This window comes from Mustela nivalis (assembly GCF_964662115.1).
Source record: "Mustela nivalis genome assembly, chromosome: 11".
Taxonomy (NCBI): Eukaryota; Metazoa; Chordata; class Mammalia; order Carnivora; family Mustelidae; genus Mustela; species Mustela nivalis.
Window position 1 is genome coordinate 104,881,401 of NC_139030.1, and position 22,724 is coordinate 104,904,124.

Here is a 22,724-nt window from a genome sequence, read left to right on the forward strand (position 1 = left end):
GGCGTCCCTCGGCGCCGGCGCCTTCGCCCTTGCGGCCGCGGGGCCGGGGCGCCGGGGCGCCGCGTGCAGGCGCCGAAAGCAGGCGGCGGTGTGGCCCCGAGGCGCGGCGCGGCGGGCGCGCTCGGGGGGCGGCGGGCTGCGAGGCCCGGCTGCGGGCGGCAGGAGGCAGCGTCGGCCCGGGCGGCGCGGCGGCGAGCGAGCCCGCGCGCGGTGATGTCAGTGGCGGCCCGGCTGGCAGCGGCCGGCACTTCCTGTATGCGGGCGGGCGGGCGCGGCGGCCAGCCCCGGCGGCCCGCGGCAGCCTCTCGGCGGGAGGAGGCGGCGGCGGGGGAGGAGCAGGGGGAGGGCTGTCAAATTCGGGAGCCGGATCTGGTCCCCGTGCCCCGGCCGTCCCCTCCGCTCCGCCGGCCGCCGGCGTGACATCCGCGGGCCGGGGACCTGCGCGCGCGCCCGGGGCGGAAGAATGGCAGTGCTCAAACTCGCCGACCAGGTAGGGGGCGGCGGCGCCGGCGGGCGGGACGCGCGGGCGCGGGGCGGCGCGGAGCCCCGGCGGGGGGATGGGGGGGGGGGCGCGGCGCGGAGCTGTTTACTCGGGCGGAGCGCGGGGTGCGAGCGGCCGCCTGGGCTCCAGGGCCGGCGGCTGCGGCTCTCCTCCCCGCGCCGTCCCCGCCCTGGGCCGTCGGAACTGCGCGCTCCGCTCAGTGCTCCGCGGCGCGCCTGAGGGCAGGGGCAGGGGCGGGCGGGCGCCGGGCGCGGCGGGGCGGGGGGTGCCGCGGTGCGGGGCTGCGCGGGGCTGCGCGGCCGAGCGCGGGGTGCGTCGTCCGCGGGCCCGGGCTGCGCCGGGGGAGGGGAGGCTCGAGGTGCGCCTCCGGCCCCTGCGGCGCTGCGCAGCGCGGGCTCCGCCGAGCGAGGCCGGCCGCGGGGAGGCTCGTCCGCGCCGCCGGAAGGAGGGCGCGGGACGGAGGGAGAAGGGCTCGCCGCCCGGGACCCTTCCCCGAGCCGAGCGGAGACCGGGCCCGACCGCGGCTCCGGTGGGGTCGCGCCGGCTTCATCCGTTTGACGTGACAGCGGGACTTCCTCTTTAGCAGCCGAGGCTGCGTGTGCGCGGGGCGCGGCGGGGACCCTCGGGGAAGGCGCTTGTGGTTGTGGCCGGCGTCTCCCGGGAGAAGGCGAAGTCCGGGCTCGGCTCCCCGCGGCGGACCGCCCTCCCTGTCCGTGGGGGTCGCGCGGTTGCTCTCCCGGCGCCGACGCCGCGCAGGGCCGCTTCGGAGTCCCGGTGCGGGGAAGCGCGGTGATCTGCGGACTCGCGGGCAGCCCGGCCGCGGCTCGGGGGATGCAAACACCCACCTCCGCAGACTTCGCCGCTCTTAGGACGTCGACCCTCCCAGGCGCCCAACCAAGTTGCGCGGCCAAACTCTGCAGCTCCCTTCCCGAAAAAAAGGGAACGGCTTGCTTCTTCTCCTCCTGCCATTTACTCAGGGGGCAGCGAAGTGAACCCTGTTCGGGGGTCCTGGTAGGTGCAGACGCAAGTCTGGACGTTGACACCCCATCAAACGTGCCATTCCTTGGTATGAAGCATCGCCTCCCACTCGAATGCTTGTCATTTGCTGCCTTGCCGCTACCAGGTAGAATCCACCAGAACATTCTGCACTTTAGATGCAGTCAGTCACCAGAATGATTTGCTCTTTTATCCATTAGATTCAAAATTTTGCTTTGTTTTCCCCTACGCATTTACAGGCTTTTTTTTTTTTTTTTTTTTTTGAGGAGAGATCACTGAATTAGCATTCATCTTCTCCTTAAATTTAGCTGGAAGAACAGCTGGTACCTAGGGGGACTCGACTTGTTCCCACTGGTTCCAGAGCATTTAAAAGTGTTTTGTGAGTTGATATTAGGTTCCTCTCCACCTTTTTTGGTCACATGCTTTGACAACTGTTAGACATTTGCTTTTTAAAACATCTTCCAGTTTTACTCGGCCTGCTCATGCCATCCTAGCTACTCCAAGTTACTATACTTGTCTCTTAATTCCTGAAACTTCAAAGTACAAGACGGGAATCTAAGAGGCATTATTGTTGTAATCACACACACAGCAGAATTTCACATGGAATTTTAGTGTGGGGAGAGGTGCTGAAGACAATCTTAGCTCAAGTCCTTTACTTATTTATTTTATTTTTAAAAAAGATTTTATCTATTCACTTGACAGAGAGAGACACAGTGAGAGACGGAGCAGGCTTCTCACCAAGCAGGAAGCCTGATGCGGGGCTCCATCCCAGGACCCTGGGATCATGGCAGATGCTTAACCAGTGAACCACCCTGGCGCCCCCCAAGTCCTTTCTTTTTTTAAATGGAAAACCTGAGATCTGAAGACCTGAAGCAGGTGTTCCTCAGGGACCACAGTTGCTGGCCTGTGTTGCTGAAACTAGCTTCTGTCCTGTCCCCTGCCTTCCAGGCTTCTGGGCTTTTGCTAGAGGATGTAAGACACCTCTGGCTTCTCCTTGGATGTGTTGAAAGGGTTACAAGAAGGCATCTTCACCTAAATCAAGATGAGCACTAGGGAAACGTGTATTTCTTGGTCTTAGAAAGAAAGGACGTTATTCTTGGGGACTTAGGAGAGTAGGACTTTCAAAGATGAAATGTTTCTGACCAACCTCTCCTCCCTTCCCCAAAGGAACTAGTATCGCTATGGAGAAACAAGCCCTATAGGCTGCATTTGGGTCCATCTCCAACTGCATAAAAGGGATCTAAGGAGTTCTAAGGTTCAGGAGCATCTAAGAATTGCCATCCTGTCTTGGGACAAGGCCACACGGAGCCTGGGTGAGGAGGTGGTCTGGGCTGGGTGGAGCTGTGAGCAACGGAGGTTTCTATGTGGCTTTGGGTCCAGGAAATGTGTGGTCTTTCTTGCCTTATATAGTCTTACCTTTCAGTTTGAAACTGAATTCTTAGATGCTGCTTCATAACCTCACCGGAGGCTTAAAAACCCTTTGCTTGAGTTCCGGCTGCAAGAGTTTTGCTCCATCATTGTGGGGAGGGGGCTGCCTGGTGGGAGTCACTGCTTCTTCCGCAGAGTTTGTAGAGGAGTACGGGACTTGCTGGTCAGCTGCTGGCGAAACAGCCCCTTCTCCGTCCCTCCGTCATTGCTGAAGGTCCTATCTGTGAGCTGGTTCTCGATTTTTCCACCATGGCTCTTGGATTTGTAGCTTGATACCCCAATTTCCCCGACCCATTCTTACTGTTGATAAGCTGAATCACAAGCTGTCTTGGTTTGTTTTTAAACATGCCTAAAGGAAAGAATGCAAGAGGATGACATTTCCTGTCCTGCTGAAGCTGGGGGCAGGAGCTCGCTGGGTTGATGGCGGTCGCTTCGCGAAGAGTCAGTCCCGCTCTAGCATCTCGGCCGGTAGTGCACGAGGAGGGACCGTGTTTTCTGAAACTCTGTTTTGGGATAGTTTAAAAAAGGGAGAGGCAAGTGTGGTTTTAGTTTTATGTATTTATTTTTTTTTTACTGTGAGAGGGAACTGGGAGCTGTTGCTACAAACAAACTTAGCATTTAGCACTTCTGCATTTGTAACTGTGTCTCTTCTGTTTTCCTCTTCCCACAGCACACATCATTTTTCTTGTAGTATTATGGGGACCAGTCATCCTGGTTTGCTAGAACTGAGGGGTTTCCCAAGATGTGGTACTTTCGGTGCTAAAGCTGGGAAAATTCTAGGCCAACCACGATGAGCTGGTCACCTTGCGCAGCATAGAACGTACTCACTCGCGTAATTAATATAATAATGTGATTATTTCATCCTAGATGGACCTTAGGAGGTTTCTTAAATCTTTGATAAAGTGAGGTGATTTTACATTTGGGAGAGAAAGTTCTGTTTCATACAGATGTAATGCATTTTAGCTCAAGATGGCCATGAAACTCTTTGCAATTTGATTTGTGATTCAACTTCTGGGGGCTGCTTTTGATGTCTGGTTAAGGCGTTCCAGTGATTTTAAGTGTCTGGGCCTGTCTTCGGCCACCCCCCCCTCACCCCCCAAAACAGGTTTTCAGAGTTCTGAAGCCAGAATGGTAAGTTCTCTTGGATCTTTGAAATGTTCACTGTTCTCACCTGAATTTGCTGTTGACAGCAGAATGTCACCTCCATCTCAGGGGCTGCCTGTAGACAAACTGTTCCAGCAGGTGGCCCTTCTTTGAGCTTCCTGCCTGGAGGCCTTCTGGCTGGGTGTCCCCTTGCCAAGCCCTAGCTCACACTCGAGTCACCCATCTCCTTGCCAAAGGCAGTGAGTGGCTGGCAGCTGTGGCAGTGGCAAGAAGCAGAAATCCTGTAACTCTGAAGACAGGATTTCTAGCTCATAGTGTGGGGCCTCGGGACGTGTTGTGTACCTCATAGGGCTGCCCTCATTCTACCGTTGCTCACAAGGGCACTGGGTTTACAGCAAACACGCTGCTGCGGTCCTGCCTTCAGCAAAGAAGAAGGGGAAAGAAAGGCTTTATTTTTTGGACCCTTCTTTAGTTGTTTTGGGATCCAGTCACATGACTGGGGAGTGTACTTGAGGGCTGGTGTTTCCTGGCAGAGACCTAATAATGCCTTACATTTATTGGGATCTTGTATGTCAGGCCCTTGCTGTGAATCATCTCTCTTCACCCTCACAGCCTCACTAGGAGGTTGGAGGCCGTGTGATTCCTGTTTTATAGATGAGAAAACAAGAATAGAGAGGCCAACTGACTTGTTGAATGTCATACACCCACTAAGGAGCACCCTGTCCTACCCTGGCAGTCTGATTGCACAGGTGGGCCTCTAACCACAAGGCCATACTTTCAGCGGTTGAAAGGTCAGTGTGGTTGTAGGACCCGTGGATGCCTGTTCTTCTTTCCCGAAAGCCATCGGGCGAGCTTTACCCTGCAGTCCTCCTTGCTCTCGGGGCCAGACCCGGAGTCAGGCACTGCTCTCTGTGCTCTGTGGGCCTGGCGTATCCTGTTCCTCTCTCCAGCCCCGTGCCGTGCTGGAAGACCTGTTGATGGGTGGCCCCGGGGATTTTTTCTGGGTCATTAGTAAATACACTATGATCATGATCGCTATAGAAAAGTCAGAATGCTGGATACACAAAAAGAAACAGTTAAAACCGTCTGTAGTCTCTGTTCAGAACTATTCCTAACGTCTTGATACAGAAGGAAACTTCTAGTACCCAGGTAGAGTCTTTAAACCTTCCACAGAATGCTATCAGTATCTTTTTCTTGACCACAAAGCTAACAACTATGCTGTCTGGACCAGTGATTTTTCCAAATAAACCAAATTTTTGCATCTCTTAAATAAAGGACTGGCTGCTCTGGTATAAACCCAGCAGCACATGCTTTTTTTTTTTTAAGATTTCAACTTTTACTTCCTCTTTTTCTCTAAATAGAGAGTAAATATAAACTCCAAAAAGCACAGTTGTTTGTGCCAGAAACAGGACTGAATCATTCTTTAAAAAGATTTCTGTTTCAACAACATAACCGTGAGTTTCCTGTAGGCCAAAATATAACATGAAATAATTTAAAAAATAAGGAAGAGCTGGAGAAAGCTAATCCTGTGGTTTTGAAACTTGGTAAACTATGGCTCTCCTTTATTATTATTATTATTATTGTTTGTTTTTGTTTTTTAAAGTAAGCTCTTTGAACTCACCACCCTGAGATCAAGTCACATGTTCTACCCACTTGGCCAGCCAGGTGCCCCTTATGGCACTCCTTTTTGTTTTCCTCAAAGAAGATTCCATGTTGAAGGTCAAGGTATAAGAGATTGGTGACAGTAGTGATCCCTGAGCCCCTTTCAAAGATTATTTGGCATCAGGGAGGGCCCATGGTGTGAGGGGCACTGGGTGTTATATGCAACCGGTACATTATTGAACACTACACCTGAAACTGATGATGTACTATATGTTGGCTAATTGAATTTAAGTAAAAAAAAAAAGACACAAAGATTATTTGGGTTTAGTATTATTTAAAAGCCCCTTTGTATGAGAAAACTACTGGTTCCTAACTCAGTGTTTCTTTCCTGACCCATCGTGTTCTCCAAAAACAAAGATTTATAAGTGTTTGTAGATGAGTAGGAGTGACATAGGATTTGGATGGCCGTATCATTTTTATTCATTCTGGGACAGCTTTGAGATGATGCTTCACACCTGGGGAAACAGGTGTGAAGCAGGCCTGTGCCAGGTAAACCTGGACACACTGTCGCACTACAGACACTGTGTGCTCACCCCAGGCTTGACAGTAAGCGGACGAGTGACCAGTAGACTAGTCGCTCTCTTTGGAGTGAGATGTACGCTGGTGCAGGTGCTACAAAGCTTGCTTTCTCACTTTGTGCGAGGCCGGAGTCGGCCACCAGCTTCCGTCTCATCCATCAGTTCAGACCCGTTGGGTGAGGGGCTGTGGGACACTCTGGCTCTGGGAGCTGAGGATGGGGACACAGATGATGAGTGACCGGTGTTCGTCAGGGTATGAGGTAAGGGAGGGGTGGCCTCTACTCCCCCTCCATTGGGTAGATCACGTGAGGTTATATATTCTGTAAAGCATCCGTTTGATTGATTCTTTCTTTAGCAGCCTTTTAGCAACACCGTATTTGCCTTCTGCTTGACTTCAGAGGCTGAGAGAACAGGTATTGTCTCTCATCCATGTTCAAGCCTGAAAAAAAGTCGGTAGCCCAAGAGGTTGGAATTAATGATCATGACTCTAGGTTTTCATTATGAGGTTCATACTTTTAAAGGATCTTTTTATTTGTCTCCCCTTTTGAAACTGAAAATTTATTTACCACTCTGTTCGTTGGACGAAGCAAATAGGAAGTACATAGTCTGCCTTTGGGCTTTTTCCGACTTTGCTAAGGCAATCGTGCTTGCTTGTATTTCTCCGTCTTCTGTGTCTCTAATGCCCTCACCCCCACCCTGTGAGTCCTGAGCATCCCAGTGGAACTTTCTAAGGTATCTTTAGTACCAGGAGACCATTTTGCCCCAGGGGAGCCTCCAGAGCTCTTGGTAAAACTAGAGGGATTTGTAGGAACATCTGAGGCCTAGACATGCAAAATTTCCCCACAGTTCCAATCTGTCTCAAAGGTTTTAGTGTTTAAAAAAAAAAAAAGGTTTCAGTGATAAATTGCTTTTGTTTGTTTTCAGAATAATACTAGATGGCAACCATAGACAGGGTTTCTACTCATGGTTCTTTTTCTGATAGTTGTATGGCTCTGGGCAAGTCCTGGCCTTCGTTTCTGTGTCAAATGGGACTGGACGGGTGGAGATTCCTCTACATTCTTTCAAGTTCTAACCGTCTAACAGAATACCACAGGTACCTCGTCTGAACTCATGGAATCTGGTTTTTGAAAAGTATCTGCCTTCCGTGAACTTCTGTTCTCTCCCTCCCCCCCTTACCCCCAACCCAGGAGGATTGGCTGCAGCTGGAGTTGACCAGGTCTGAGACCCACACCCACGCCCTGCCTATAGGTCAGGGGTCCTTTCCCCAAGACTGTCATCCGGCATCTGCAGCAGCTGGTTTCCAGGGAGGGACACAGCCCTGGGACAGCTCTCAGTGCAGCCCTGTGAGAATTCCCTGGGGCTTCGTGCAGAGCGAGGGGAGCAGGCCTCGCAGACCCTGTGTTTGTCTGCTGTGAGCTGTGCAGAGCTGGTGCCTACTTCAGCATTGCTCCGAGATGCTGCATTAGCCAAAGTCCTGGGGTCTCCCCTAATCCCATTTTACTGAACTCCCTAATAACATCTGGGTCTAACAAGTCTGTTTTCCCAGAGATTGGGTGCAATGACACAGGGACCACAGACTTTCTCGAGGAGGGAATTCCCACTCGCAGCGAACAGTCTCTGTACGTGTGGACACACTCAGCCTGCAGAAGCTTGTTTTGCTGTGTAAGACTGGCAAGATGAGGGAAAGACAGGAAGGAGAAGTTCAGGTAAGCGGGGACAAACCAGCCAGCCCACTGTTGATAAACTATGGCCTCCAGAAGCCGGGGTGCCTCGACCCCAGGGCTGAGCAGGATGGCTTGTTGAGTTTGGGAAAGAAAAGATCAGAATTCGTAGTTCTTTTAGAACCCTTTAAAATATTCATTTTTGTGTATTTTGAATATATGTTGTACCTGCTACTATAAAAATCCTCTTCGTTCTACTTCCACTTTTGACCACCTGGCCGAACCGGCTCGCCGACGGCTAGTGCGGCGGCCGACCTGCTCACCCGGCCCTGACGCTCTGCTCCCAGCCTGGCGGCCGGAGCCCCGGACTCTGTCCCCCGCCCAGTCCCTCCCAGCCCTTCCCAGCCCACACCGAGGAAAAGCCGATGTTGTAGAGTGGCCCCCCAGGCCCCTCCACTCGCCTGCCCGGCCCGGTCTCCTCCTACCTCTCCCCTCCTTGACCCCCCGTCCGCATCGGCCTCCTCCCCGTTCACTGAGCCGCCAGGCGCCCTCCCGCCTGTGGGCCCTTGAAGTTCCTGCTGCCTGTGAAGCTCTTCCCCACGCCGCCCGCCCGGCCGCACCCCTTCAGATCTTTACTCTCACGGAGTCCTTGCCTGACCTCGCTCTGTCAGCGGCCGACGCCACATTTCCTGTCCCCTTCCTTTATTTCCTCTCCGTAGGACATGTCCCTCCTACCATATATTTTATCTTTTTGTAAAAATAAAAACTTACGTGTAGAAGAGATACGAATAACAAAGCAAGAGTTTTTTGTTGTTTTGTTAGCTTGGTTCATTCGCTGCTAAAACTTCAGCACTTAGAAACGATATAAGGCACATAGTAAATGCCCAATAAATTGAATGATATAAATCGAACGATATAAATATATATGTGTGTGTGTATGTATATGTCTACATGTTCAAAGGTTTTTGCTCATTAGGTGCTCAAACAAAAAGAAACTTACAAATACTTCCATAAACAGAGCTCCTATCTGTACACTGGGATGTTGGATTTCCATGAAATTTGGAGTAATCGTTCTGCCTCATCAAAAGATAAAAGATGATTTATTGTCTTCTTTTCTGGTTATATTTCTTCGCTTGTTAAATTGAACTTTTGGTGGTAGGGATGGGTTAGCACCATAGTTGGTTCCCAGTAGGTTCCATTTCTTTATAGGGGAGAAGTCAGAGCGACACTAGGGAAGAGGAGATGTGGACCCCAGATGTTACGGGGAGGGACGCTCAGACACATGGCAAAGTGGGTCGTCTTTTATGTATTCAGGCAAAGTCCGTTTCATAAACTTCATTTCCAAGGCAGTGACTCTGGGGGAGTCTTCTCCCCCTCTTTCCACAAAGGATAAGAACAGGTACAGGAAAATGGTTAGAAACCAGAGAGAGAATTGGGAAGGAGGAGTTAGGACAATAATCATGCTTGATGTTATTTAGTCCCGACAACGTCTCTACAAAGGAGGGACCGTCACCGTTGCACTTGAGAGATGAGGTAAACGAGTGTTGAGAGATTAAGTAGTCTCTTGGGGGTCACAGGACTCTGGGGTTCACATCCGCGCAAGCTTGTCTCCAAGGTGCACATTCTTAGCTGCTGTGCTTCTGGCCTCTGGAGACGGGCGCAGTGCCACAAGAGGCTCTTTTCCTCGTGGAGCTCACAGTGTTGGCAGAGATAGTGTCCCAGGCCTCGTGCACGGAGGGCTGTCGTCAGATGGTCACTGAAGGCATGTGGCATGTGAAGCAGCTACCGAGCCAGGTGGAGGGCAGGTTTAGAGGACATTCTGAGGGCACTTGTGAGGGACGACGGAAGTCCCTCACGAAGTCCCCAGATGGGCGCAGTTGCTAAGAAAGGCGTTAGGGAGCTGGAGGGAGTCGCGTGATCCTTGAGGAAGGGAGTGGTTTAGACCCAGACGAGGGAGGCAGCCCAGGTTGGGGGGGGGGGGTGCTGTGTGCCAGGCAGGTAACCTGAAGCCTGAATTTACTGAAGCAGAGGGTCCCGACTAGGAAAACAGAAAAGGAAAGGAAAGAAATTCTCAGCCTGCATACTTGGCAGGAAGGGTGTTTGGGTTTTTTCTTAAGTTTTTCTCTTTCTTTCTTTTTTAAAAAGGTTTTATTTATTTATTTACTTGTCAGAGAAAAGAGAGAAAGTGAGCACAGGAAGGGGGAGCCTCAGGCAGAGAGAGAAGCAGGCTCCCCACTGAGCAAGGGCCCATATGGGACTCCATCCTAGGACTCTGGGATCATGACCTAAGCCAAAGGCAGATGCTTAACCGAATGAGCCACCCAGGTGCCCCTCGAGTTTTTCAGATAGGTACTACGTGTCCTCTCCTGGAGACATAAATTGTGTCAGGACAAAACTCATTGTTTCCATGTGTTGTATAGGCATGATTTTAAAAAAAATGAATGCATATCCCATCTTGTTCTAAAAAGGTATTGAAGCACAAGGTGTGGTGTTACTTTACGGGTACTTCTGTCTCTACGATACCCCCTACTTGAATATTGTACACATTGTTGTTATGGCCACGTTTTGTGGATAAACATGTATCCTGGAGTACTGAACTTCATTGAAAGAGGCTGGATGGACGGTCTTCATGGTTCAGGACACGGACGGATTACTGTAGTAGGTCTGGAGAAGGCCTGTTTTCAACCTTATAAATTTTTATTAAAAATTATTTAAAAAAATCCAGACTACAGAGAGTATACAGGAAAAATGATTTCATTTCTTTAAAAAAATCAATTACAAATTGCACTACTGGGTATTTATCCAAGGTGCACATTCTTAGCTGTGCACCTTGGATAACATTGTGGTGTTGTTTTTTTTTTAAAGATTTTATTTATTTATTTGACAGATAGGGATCACAAGTAGACAGAGAGGCAGGCAGAGAGAGAGAAGAAGCAGGCTCCCTGCTGAGCAGAGAGCCCAAAAGTGGGGCTCGATCCCAAGACCCTGGGATCATGACCTGAGCTGAAGGCAGAGGTTTAACCCACTGAGCCACCCAGGCACCCCAAACATTGTGATTTGAAGGGGCACCTGCAACCCAAGGTTTATAACAGCAACATCCACAATACCCCAAATATGGAAGGAGCCCAGGTGTCCATTTACAGATGAATGGATTAAGAAGATGTGTGTGTGTGTGTGTGTGTGTGTGTGTGTGTGTATTACTTAGTCATCAAAAAGAATAAAATCTTGCCAATTACAACCACATAGATGGAAGTAGAAGGTGTTATGCTAAGTGAAATAAGTCGGAGAAAGACAAATATCAGATGAATTCACTCATATGTGGAATTTAAGAAACAAAACAGATGAACATAGGGGAAGGGAAGAAAAACTAAAATAAGGCCAAAGTTTGAGGTAGGCACACCATAAGAGATACTGAACCCTGGGAACAAACAGGGTTGCTGGTGGGGAGGTGGGTGAGGGGGCGGGGTGACTGGGTGATGGGCATTAAGGAGGATGCTTGATGTAATGAGTCCTGGGTGTTCTATACAACTGATGAATCACTAAATTCTGCCTCTGAACCTAATTTAAAAAGTCAATTGCAAGATAAAAAATGGAGGAGGAGAGGAAATATATAGATGAGTGAGAATTAAGACATATAAACTAATTGCAGCGAATAGATTTGGATTCTGATTCAGACAAACACATTTCTGTGAGACAATAAGGGAAATTTGAATACTGCCTGTTTATTTGATGCTTTAAAGTATGAATATGGTATTGTGGTTTTGTTTAAAAAGAAAGTCTTTATCTTACAAAACAAGAAAACAAAACCACAAAACCTTAGCATTTGCCCCGGGCTCCTAAATATTTTAGTGACTCACTCTTTGGAAGCCTTTTTTTTTCCCCCTTTCAATTTACTTCTTCCTGCTCTCTTTGTGCCCCTTCTAAGCTGTCTACTGTCCCCCTGGTAGAATGTCTTCAGGAGAGTCGTTGGAATCCTTTTTGATTGTCAGAAAAGCACACAGTTCTGCTAGTTTTGTTGCCTATAGAAAGAGGCACCTAACTTGGAATTGGCTAGGAAGGTTGCCCATCTACTGACTTCGTCAAAGGGGCCCCATAACTCAAAGTGGGTATTTGAGCATCTGCCTTGAAACCCACACCTTGGATGCCTTTAGGAAGACCCAGATTTGGCAGTTCTGTACAGTTATTTCAGAGTAAGGTATTTCCAGGGAATTTAGATATTAGAGTTGCCCAAATTCACTTTGTTATGTCACTTTTTCTTTTTTAAAATTCCAGTTAGTTAACATACAGTGTCATATTAGTTTCAGGAGTACAATATGATTATTTCACAGTTCCATGTATTACCGGGTGCTTATCACGATGTTACATTGCTTTTTTTTTTTTTTAAGATTTTATTTATTTATTTGACAGATTATAAGTAGGCAGAGAGGCAGACAGAGAGAGAGAGAGGGAAGCAGGCTCCCTGGTGAGCAGAGAGCCTGATGTGGAGCTTGATCCCAGGACTCTGGGATCATGACCCCAGCTTAAGGCAGCTACTTAACAGACTGAGCCACCCAGGCACCCCAGTGTTACATTACTTTTAAACTGTGTTTCCATTTAATCTACGTAGTTTTATTTATTTATATATATTTTTAAGATTTAGTTTATTTATTTTAGAGAAAGAAAAAGTGTGTTTGTGTGCGAACGGGGAAGGGGCTAGGAAGAGGGAGAAGGAGAGAAGCAGACTCCCCACTGAACTCCGAGCCCCACATGGGGCTTGATCCCATGACCCTGAGATTATGACCTGAGCTCACATCACAAATCCGAGGTGTAGCCGACTGAGCAGCCCAGGCCCCCCTCCACTGGGAAGCGTTGAAAGACAGCTCACGGTTACAAGGTGTCAGTTTTAATAACCCTTGTTGCCACACCTCTTTTCTTACCTGAACAGGAAGTAGGTGTTGGTTGTTGCCCTCAAAGCTGAGATATCTTTATTTCTACAAGTGTGAGAATCCTTCCATACCCTCCCCCCCCTTATTTTTAAAAAAACTTATTTACTTATTTTAGAGAGCGTGAGAGCGTGAGAGAGGGCGAGCACAAACAGGAGAGGCAGAGGGGGAAGGAGAGAGAATCCCACGGGGGCTCTGCCTTGAGCTCGGAGCCCTCCATGGGGCTCGATCTCACCAGCCAGTCTCCATCACTTAACCTCCATCACTTAGCCAGAAGGTGCCCCCTTCTGTCTCTGTCTGAATGGAGCCCAGCTCTACGAATAGATTGTAGGCTTGAGAAGTGCCAGTTGCAACTTGAGTAAGTGATACTGTCGTGTGTAGTTCAGAAGCCTGCTGTCTAGAGTTTTGGCTGCTTTGGAGCCTCAGTATAATTAAGTCTTGGGGCCCGAGAGGTGAGCGGCACATTTAGTTGCGAATGCTGCTTTTCTTAGCAGCCACGAATAAACAATCGCGTTTTGAGGAGCTCTGCTCTTTAGCAAAGAATCTTGTGTCAAGGTCCCCGGGTGCTCTGTGACTGTATATACAATGTTTTAAAATGTCGTGACATCTCTCTGAACAGTTTCCAAAAGTATTACATGGGAGTGGCATAGTTAAGAGAATACGGAAGTCGGTGCCTGGAGATGGAGACTGTAGGCACATCTCTGCTCCTGACTACGGGTCTCAGACACAACTGTGACAAAACGTTCCTTGCTTAAAAATGGTTATAATCATACTTGCTTCATGGGGAAGTCATGACAATCAAGTGGGACAAGTCTTTGTACCGCAAGTGGCCTACGGGCACTCAGTAAATAGTCCTTGAATTTCTAGTTGGTTCTTCATTTGTCAAAGTAAAGACTAGTTCTCTAGGGTCAGTTTCAGTTCTATGAGAATATGGTTTTAATTATTTTTTGTTTTCAATTTATGACCATTTATCTGGTCTTTTTAAAAAAAATTTCTAACTTAAATAGCATTGGTAGAAAATGTTTCTGTGTGTTTTACTTTTGTGTGAAGTCTCCATACTTAGATTTGAATTGTAGCATTTTGGTTCCTACAACTTTAGGAAGTGCATTTTTCTTTGATTTTGGTTTTAATTAATGTATTGACTGAGTTTATTTGACTGAAGAATTTTATGTTTGGATAGATCTAGAGGAATAAATGTGTGTTGAAAAAACTCTGAGGAGTTTGCAGTCATTCTTGATTTAAGTTGTCAAAAAGAACTGAAAATTACTTTTAAGAATGCCACTTCCTCTTCACAGAAGTATAAAACCATGTCTTTTTGAGGAAGTGTGTAAGAACAAAATAGTTGATAGGGCAATCTTCTTCAAAAATCGTCATGAGAGAATTTCTGAGAAACATTCAAGCTTCAAGTCTTGAACAAACACATAACAGGATAGAAAGCCATATATTTCTGTGAAAAAGATGTGATTAAAAAAGTCAGAGGATTCTTTGTAAAAAGTCACTTTAATTTGGAGTCTTTTTTTCTCTTTTAAAACTACAGAATGCAATAAAAAGGAGGCAATTTTATTTTGAGTCATCTCTACACCCAATATGGGACTTGTACTCACAGCCCCAGGATCAAGAGTCTTATGCTGCACCGACTGAGCCGGCCTGGCCCCCCGTGTATGTTTTAATTCTAAGATGTATTTCATTTTGAGGTGTATCTGGTTAAGATGTAGGGCAAAATAATAAGGGTCAGAGGAAAATGAAAATGAGAGTAATACCAAAAAAAAAAAAAAAAAGTAGATTAAAGAAAGAAAAATAGGAGAGAAATACATATTTTTTTAAAAAAGGAAGGGGTGGGGCGCCTGGGTGGCTCAATGGGTTAAAGCCTCTGCCTTCGGCTCAGGTCGTGATCCCTGGGTCCTGGGATCGAGTCCCGCATCGGGCTCTCTGCTCAGCAGGGAGCCTGCTTCCCTTCCTCTCTCTCTGCCTGCCTCTCTGCCTACTTGTGATCTCTGTCTGTCAAATACATAAATAAAATCTTAAAAAAAAAAAAAAAAAGAGGGGGGTTGCCTGGGTGGTGCAGTTGGTTAAATGTCAGACTCTTGGTTTCAGATCAGGGTGTGGTCTCAAGAGGTGAGATCCAGCCCCGAGTCAGGCTCTGTGCTCAGCGTGGAGTCTCTTGGACTTTCTCTCTCTCTCCTTCTGCTCCCTCCCCACACTGTGTGCACACTCTCTCCTCTCTCTCTCTCTCTCTCTCTCTCTGTCTCGAATAAATAAATGTTAAAAAACAAAACAGGGAAGGAACTGAGAATGGAGAGAGACTGACCATGTTACTTCCCAAGGTGAATGTCAGAGCCACTCTTGAACTTTAACCTAAATTGGTCATTACCTGCCATACTCTGCTCTTCAACATGATTTTTAACACTGAGCGCTGCTCTTCAAGCCCACGGACACTCACTTCTTGGAGTTCTAAGATTGGAATAACCAAAGAGGAGGTTGTTGGTTACACTACGAAAGAAACGACCCGAGCTATGTACCCAGAGGCTGGGAAGAATCAGGCTGATGGTGATTCGGTGCACGGGGGGGGGGGGGGGGGGGGGGGGGGTTTGCTGCTAGTCCGGAGCTATCAGATTGCAAGGAGTGACCGGTGGATAACAGGTCATTTTGCACGTGGGGAGGCAGGTTTGGCCACTCCGGGGCCTCGTAACTAGGGTCCTGCAACAGCTCTGGTTTTCAGCGTCCACCGCCTGTCCTTGCGAGTGAACTCAAGAAGGACATTTCCTTATCACTGCCTTATGGCTTTAGTGTGCTTTTCCAGAGATCCATTCTTACCTCCCTTTCTGCCAGAATTGGCTGTGAGACCTGGCGGCCCTGACATCTCTGTGGGCCTCAGTTTCCTCTAAGGAATAAGGATGTTGGTTGGACGAGCCAGTGGCTGCTCTAGTCTTCGAGGGCTCTAACCCAAAGCTGGCGGGTGATGGTCGGGCCACATGCTGAATTTAGCTCTAGGCCTGTTCAGATTTGGCCTGTCAGCTAAGGATAGTTTCTACATTTTTTTTTTTTTTAAAGATTTTATTCATTTGACAGAGAGAGAGATCACAAGTAGGCAGAGACAGATCACAAGTAGGCAGAGAGAGAGAAAGAGAGAGAGAGGAGGAAGCAGGCTCCCTGCTGAGCAGAGAGCCTGATGCGGAGCTCGATCCCAGGACCCTGGGATCATGACCTGAGCTGAAGGCAGAGGCTTTAACCCACTGAGCCACCCAGGCGCCCCTAGTTTCTACATTTTTAAATGGTTGACCAAGATCAAAAGAAACATATTTTGAGACACATGAAAATTATATGAAATTCAAATTTCAGTGTCCGTAAATCAAATCTGATTGGAACCCAGCCTCCCTCATTCGTGTACCTGTTTTCTATGGCCGCTCTGGGGACCTCCGTGAGTGGAGTTAGGTGGTTGCCACAGAGCCCTCGTGGCCAGCAAAACCGAAAACATTTACTGTCAAGCTCTTTGCAGAAGAAATGCGCCAGCCCCCACTCAAATCCAAGCTCGGGGACCACACTGCTTAGAAATTGAGTGTTGTCTTTGTATTACTTATGCTGTACTTTGATCTAGATTTAATTAGATTAATATGGTAATTCTCGCTTCTATTATTTTCTCCAGGAGAAAGTAGAAGCTTAGTTAGCCTTCTTGGTATGTTTTTAATTAAAAAAGAAAAATCCCCCTTTAAAACAATAGTTTGTTTGTATTCAGACTTCTTTTTTTCCCTCCCTTTAGGAATCACTGTAGAGAAGGAAGCCATATGTTTGTATTTTAAATCATTTGCCTTTTAAACTGGATTTTTAAACTCCAGATGTGGACTCAGAAACAGTTAAAATGTACTTTTGATGTTCTGCAAGAGCCACGTTGGGGGAGGAGAGCTTTACCTCTTATATTTGAGAGTGAAACAGAAATCTTAGTATTTTCTCTTTCCCATTGTGTGCTAAAAATGCTATCTTTAGTTTCTTTGAGTAGACCATCTAGACTAATATGGGGATAGAAATGGCTTTAATTTTACAGAATGCCAATCAGAGCAATTAAATGAATATACTTTGAAGATACACTCAATTATTACAAATGGATACTACAAAATTAAAAGATAAATATCAATATGACCTACTTATTTGATATTTCTCACTAATCTAGAAAGTTCTCTCTGAAGCTAAGTCTGGTAACTGTGTGAGTTATGGGTTTGGTGAGTGAGTGAGTGTGTATATGTGTGTATATTTCCAGTGTTCATGTCTGCCTCCCACTCTTGAACTTCTGAAGTCATCTGAGTTATTCTAAAACTCCTCCTAGGCCCGGAGTTTCTTTTGATCTTGGAAGAAGATGGGCACCTTGAACTGGTTAGTGAGGGGCAGCAGGGAGGTCAGTCAACACATGTGGTCTTTCATCTAAAGTTAGCTTTATTTTTCTCTTTTGATTTCCTAGAGAGAAAGTTAAGACTGAAGACACTTGTTGATAAAGATTCGTGAAGAAATTCACGTAGTGGATCACTGTAGAAAACATTGACAGTGATTCAGTACCTAAGCCCTCTGAAGACCTCCAGCATTTTCTGAACAGCATCATAAATTATCTGGAGGTTAACACAATGATAAAATTCCCATTTTTTTGGAGGGAAAAACTGAGGCCAGTGGTTGTTACTTGGCTTCTGAGTCTTAGTGCTGGTAGAGGTCTTGTTTTTCCAGCTCAGTCTGAGGTGCATTTCATTTGCCTATCCGGTTCTTAAACAGTACTTGTAAAATCATATGTCATTTCTACAGTTATATTTAGGATATAGCCTGAAATACTGTATAAACACCCTGTGATAGAATTCGAAGGCTGCTGCCCGGGTAATTATTATGTGGGTCTAGTATCATATCATTTGCATTATCTAGATTAGAATGTATCACCCACTTCAAAGTTGGGCTAGAAGAGGGAGCCCATTGTGTGCAGGGCCAAGAGAGTATTGCCTCATGGTTCCCCTTTGAGTGAAGAACTTTTCGATAATAATGCAGAAGGCTTCTTGTTTGAAAACACCTGCAACTGGCAACTGTGTTGAAACACTAAGCCTTTCCCACACCCTCACCCCCAAATACCTTCACAATGTGCTCTGTTTTCCTTTTCAGAATTTCATGAGCAGTAGCGGAATTGCCATCTGAGGGGAATGTTTGTCACAGACCTCACTGCCTAACCTTTAGATGGGTCGAAATGCAGATCAATGTAACGAACACTTTCATTTTCCTTCTTACATGGAAGGGGGGTGAGTTTCTCTGTTGAGCCTCTCACTTCTGGTTTTAATCTGTTTTTAGCTCCTTGATTAATGTGTGGCTTGGAGCCACTTGTTGGAGCTAAGTCATTTATTTGCTGTTCACTTCTGGGGGGAAATGTGGGCACCCCTTCTTTTTAGGATGCAAGGTCGTGCTTCCCCTGAGTTTAGGTTGAATGAGTTTAGGTTGTTGAATGAATGAATGAATGAATGAATGAGTGACCCAGTGCCATTTTCTGCTGCTGTGTCTCTTCATTCTCAGGTCCTACTGCTCACCTTCTTTCCTCATCCTGCAGTCTTCAGCACAAAGGCAGGGCAGATAGGACATGATAAAGTTTTTTTTTACATAAATAGCCTGAATGAAAGGATTGGTGGTAGAAAATATTGCCAAGTGTTTTTGTTTTGGTTTTGGTGGATTTTTTTCATATTAAATATGTATAATCAAGGGGAGTCTGGGTGGCTCTGTGGGTTAAAGCCTCTGCCTTCGGCTCAGGTCATGATCCCAGGGTCCTGTGATCGAGCCCCGCATCGGGCTCTCTGCTCAGCAGGGAGCCTGCTTCCTCTTCTCTCTCTGCTTGCCTCTCTGCCTACTTATGATCTTTCTTTATAAATAAATAAGATCTTTAAAAAATAATATGTACAATCAAGAATTGTGTGACTGACAACTCAGTGTGTCGTGAGTCACCCAGGTGCCCCAAAGTAAGACATTCTTATTTGAGGGGTGTTTCTTGATCTCTTGATGAGGCTTGCTTTCTTGGGTTAAATTCGTTTATGTATTTATAGAAAGCCTAACTTCTTGCCGGAATGATGAGTAAAGGAAGTTAATTGAAGCAGGGGAAGTGTGAATTCAAGGAGGTTCTCTTGACTCAAGTATTTTGGATATTCTCTTTGCTGCCAAGACATTTTACAACGTAGGGGCAGTCCTCTTGGTCAGAAACAGAAGGGGCGAGAAGTATATCTGCCTTTGAGGGAAGCTCATGAAGAGGAAAGTATGAACAAAGAGCCCCGTGACTCCGCAGCCACAGGCACGTGTGCCTCTGGAAGCTGAGGGTCTGGAACGCGATACCCCCAGAACAACCCATGCCTGCAGACCCCTCACAAAATCTTCACGGACTCCGGGGTCCCAAGGCTGCCTTTGTGCAGCCGTCTCTTCAAGAGACGCAGCTCTGGGAGAGCTGATGTCATCGCAGCTGGTGGCCTGCATTCCCGTGCCCTCGGAATCCCGTCAGTTGGCCAAGTATGGGTCACTGGGTCACCTCAAGTGTGAATGACAGACACATTAGTCAGGTCTCAGGCTGTACAGATCGCCTTCGAAAGCGTGTGCTTGCCATTTTGGAAAAACTAGGCTAATATGTGTTAAAACTTTAGCTTTTAGAAGTAAGGTAGAGAGATAGGTAATAGGTCTTTATATGTATTTTTTCCTAAAATGTTGTAAATCAATCAACCATTAATTACCCAATTCATTAACATTTCTTTCATGATCTCTGGATCATGAGAGGACAATTAGTATGGACAATTCTAGTATGTAGATAACTTGACGAAAAGTCGGTTTTGTGTGCATGAACGTTTGGGTGGCTTACTTCTCTGACATTTGAGGCTTTATTTGGTGTTTGTGGAGACTTCCTCTCAGGCATGTTGACTCTGGTTTCTGTGTCCTCCTTATATTCCACTCTGTGTAACTGATTGAATAATAGTAGGATGGTAATAATGGTGTTCCTCACTATACTGTAAAACTTAATTAGAATTTGATGTATTCAAAAGCTAATTTCTTATATTTAAAACCCCAGATCCTAGTTTATAACTGATTTTTGGTAAACCAGTTGCTTGAGGAAGTACATCTGACAACTATTTTGGTTTGTTTGTTAATTCCTTTTTTTTTTTTTTAAAGACTTTATTTATTTATTAGAGAGAAAGAGAGAGAGAGGGAGAGAGAGAATTAGCACGGTGAGAGGGAGAAGCAGACTCCCTCCTGAGCAGGGACCCTGATGAGGGACTCGATCCCAGGATCCTGAGATCATGATCTGAGCCAAAGGCAGACCAGACGCTTAACCGACTGAACCACCCAGGTGCCCCTGTTTGTTAATTCCTCAATTAGCTAACAAGTCCCCTGATTTTGTAAATTGAAAATTGATATTATCTCTGGGTATTTACTTTACAAAAAATGAGTTGAAAGGTCTAGATATAAAATTCAAACGGAGGTATGTTTGCATGTGAATGTTGAATGGGTATTTCTGGATTTCTGTGCAGTGTTTCACCAGCATTAAAAACGGTTCTTCAAAGGGAATGCTGGGATCTGATGACTAGTGTTGCTGGTTCCTCTCTCGCTCAGCTCTAGACCAAACAGAAACACACATCCTCTGCCAAGTATTCTGTGACGTCACAAGGCAGGCCCTACAGCACCGTGGCTTTTGCTTACACTTTTCCTTTTCTAGCTGCAGGAGATTTAACCTCTTTCTTGACCATTCTACCCCTCCTGCCTCATTTTTTTTTTCAGTTGGAGGATATCTATTCTCTTATATGGGACGTCTAGTAGTATAAAATCCTTTAAAAAATATATTTTAATTTTTAGAGCAGTTTTACGTTCACAGCAAAATTGAGCAGAAGGTACAGAAGGTACAGAAGGTACTCCCTGTCTCCCCCCAGTTGACCACCCCCGCACTGTCCTTGTCCCAAACCAGACGGGTGCATTTGTTGCATCCACGCACCTGCAAAGACACCTCCTGACCATGCGAAGTCCATAGTATACATTAGGGTATACATTAGGGTTCCCTCTTGGTGTGGTACATGGTGTGGGTTTTGACAAATATTTAATGACACATCTTCACCGTTACAGTATCATACAGAGTAGTTTCACTGCCCTAAAAATCTTCTGTGCCCCCGGACGCCTGGCAACCACTGACCTTCCGCTTATCTCCATAGTTTTGCCTTTACCAGAATGTCGTGTAGTTGGGTGGATTCTTTATAAAAGGGATATAATAGGATAAGAAATTTTGGGAACTTTAAGGAATTGTAGAGAGTTTCTATTATGTGGCCTTTTCGTGCTTATCAAAGTTAGATATTTTCTAGTAGTTTGAATATTTTCCAACTTCTTCAGCTTCGCCAGCAAAAGAGAGCTTTGCATTGTTTAAAATCAAGTTACATATTTCTGGGAGAAGTTAAAGAGAAGAATTAAAAAAAAATCAAAGTGGAAGAAGTAGAAAGAAATTCTTTCTGTCCTTAGGAATTCCTTAAAGATTTAAGATGACTTTGGTTGCCATTTTGATAGCATTTAGGGAGATCTTGGGTTAAATAAAAAGATTGCTTTCAAATTGAGAGAACTGGTATTAAGTAGTAGGCTCACTTTTATTGCAAGGTGGAGTTGGAATCTATGGAGGCAAAAGATGTTTGGAAGGATAATGTGCTTTAATAGCATCGTTGTTGAACTCTCGCAGAGCCGCTACTAGAGACCAGCTGCAGCTGTCCGGTGGAAGCGTGCTCTTCTTTGTGCAGAATCGGTCAGCTGACCGTTTTACATTATAAACGAAGGTGGTAGCGCTCTCAGACTCCCCCAGAGTTAGGCGTGTCACGTGGGAGATGGAAGCTTGAATGACTTGCACTGTCACTCAGTGATAAAGCTGGCCAAGGGTTCCCAGAGGGGACTGCGCTGAAATCCCTTCTTCATATCAGCATTTGATACTGTATCACTTTATTGATTGCGTTAAGCTCTGCATGGTTTCTGTCTCAGCCATAAATGGGGTTTTCTGTTTTCTCTCCTCTTCGTTTTACTGTGATCCGTGTAACCAGGGTTTATTTTGCAGGAACTTGTGATGCGGACATGCCAGAGACTAAGAGACAAGCCCAGTCTTCGGAGCTGTGACACTAGGCTGTTAAGAGCGTAAGACACTCTTGGCTGTGGAAACAAAGTCATAGAGCCACAGAAGGATGTAGGTTCTTGAGAAAGTAAAAATCTACTTAGCGTGTTTATGGGAGAAGAGCGAGAGTCATTACCCCATTAGAGCCAAGCATTAAAGCTCCAACGTCCAGTTAGAATATTTCCCAGAGTTTGGCAAGTCGCTTGAACCCATGGCTTCCCATACTTTGAACCTGTTTTCTCCGGTTGCTCCGTCTCAGCAGCCTGCTGTGTATGGATCGTAGCAGGAAGGGGAACAGGTGGCAGCTCCGGGCCCCAGGTAGCATTTTAAGGCATTCAACCTGCTTCACTGAGTAACAGCCCCATTCCTGTAGCAGGAGGGTTTGTGGAACTTGGTGGACGTTTTGCAATGTGACCCATCACGGCCACAGGCTTTATGTAACTCAAACTCTCTAACTTTTCATCACTTCCTGCGGAATGTGCCGTAGGGATCAAGGGCTTTGACTAGAGACTAGTGGGTGATGCACTCACCCAGCAGGGGAAGGTCCTGGGTGGGCTTTGAGAAGCACGTTGCTGTAGTGCCACGAAACCACTTCTTTCTTAGGAAGAAGGCCCTGCTTAGGAGCAGAAAAGAGATCTCTATCATTGAGTGTTGCTAGTCTTTAGATCTTAAAATATAACAACTTAAAATTGTGTAAGGAATCATTTCTAGGATTTTGTGTCAACACACACGGGTAGTTTTTGACTACATGTTGCCTTAATTTCTTGTTTGGTCGTGTGGTGGTGGGTGCTAAGGTTTTAAAGGAACTAATGG

The 22,724-nt window shown here is 46.5% G+C and overlaps 1 protein-coding gene across 8 annotated transcripts in view; it reads left to right on the plus strand.

The window, feature by feature from the left end:
- Window positions 1–243: 243 nt before the first annotated feature.
- Window positions 244–22,724, plus strand: part of ANKRD44 (ankyrin repeat domain 44) — a 312,848-nt gene continuing 290,367 nt past the window's right edge. For 6 of the 8 annotated variants that reach the window (XM_082689042.1, XM_082689044.1, XM_082689039.1 and 3 more), the window contains exon 1: window positions 246–490. Coding sequence is in view for 5 of the 8 variants with exons in the window: in XM_082689039.1 (XP_082545165.1) it covers window positions 464–490 (27 nt within the window). In the remaining 3 variants the exon portion in view is untranslated. Of the gene's footprint in view, window positions 491–22,724 lie in introns of all 8 variants that reach the window. The other 2 variants (XM_082689038.1, XM_082689037.1) reach the window with 2 other exon arrangements.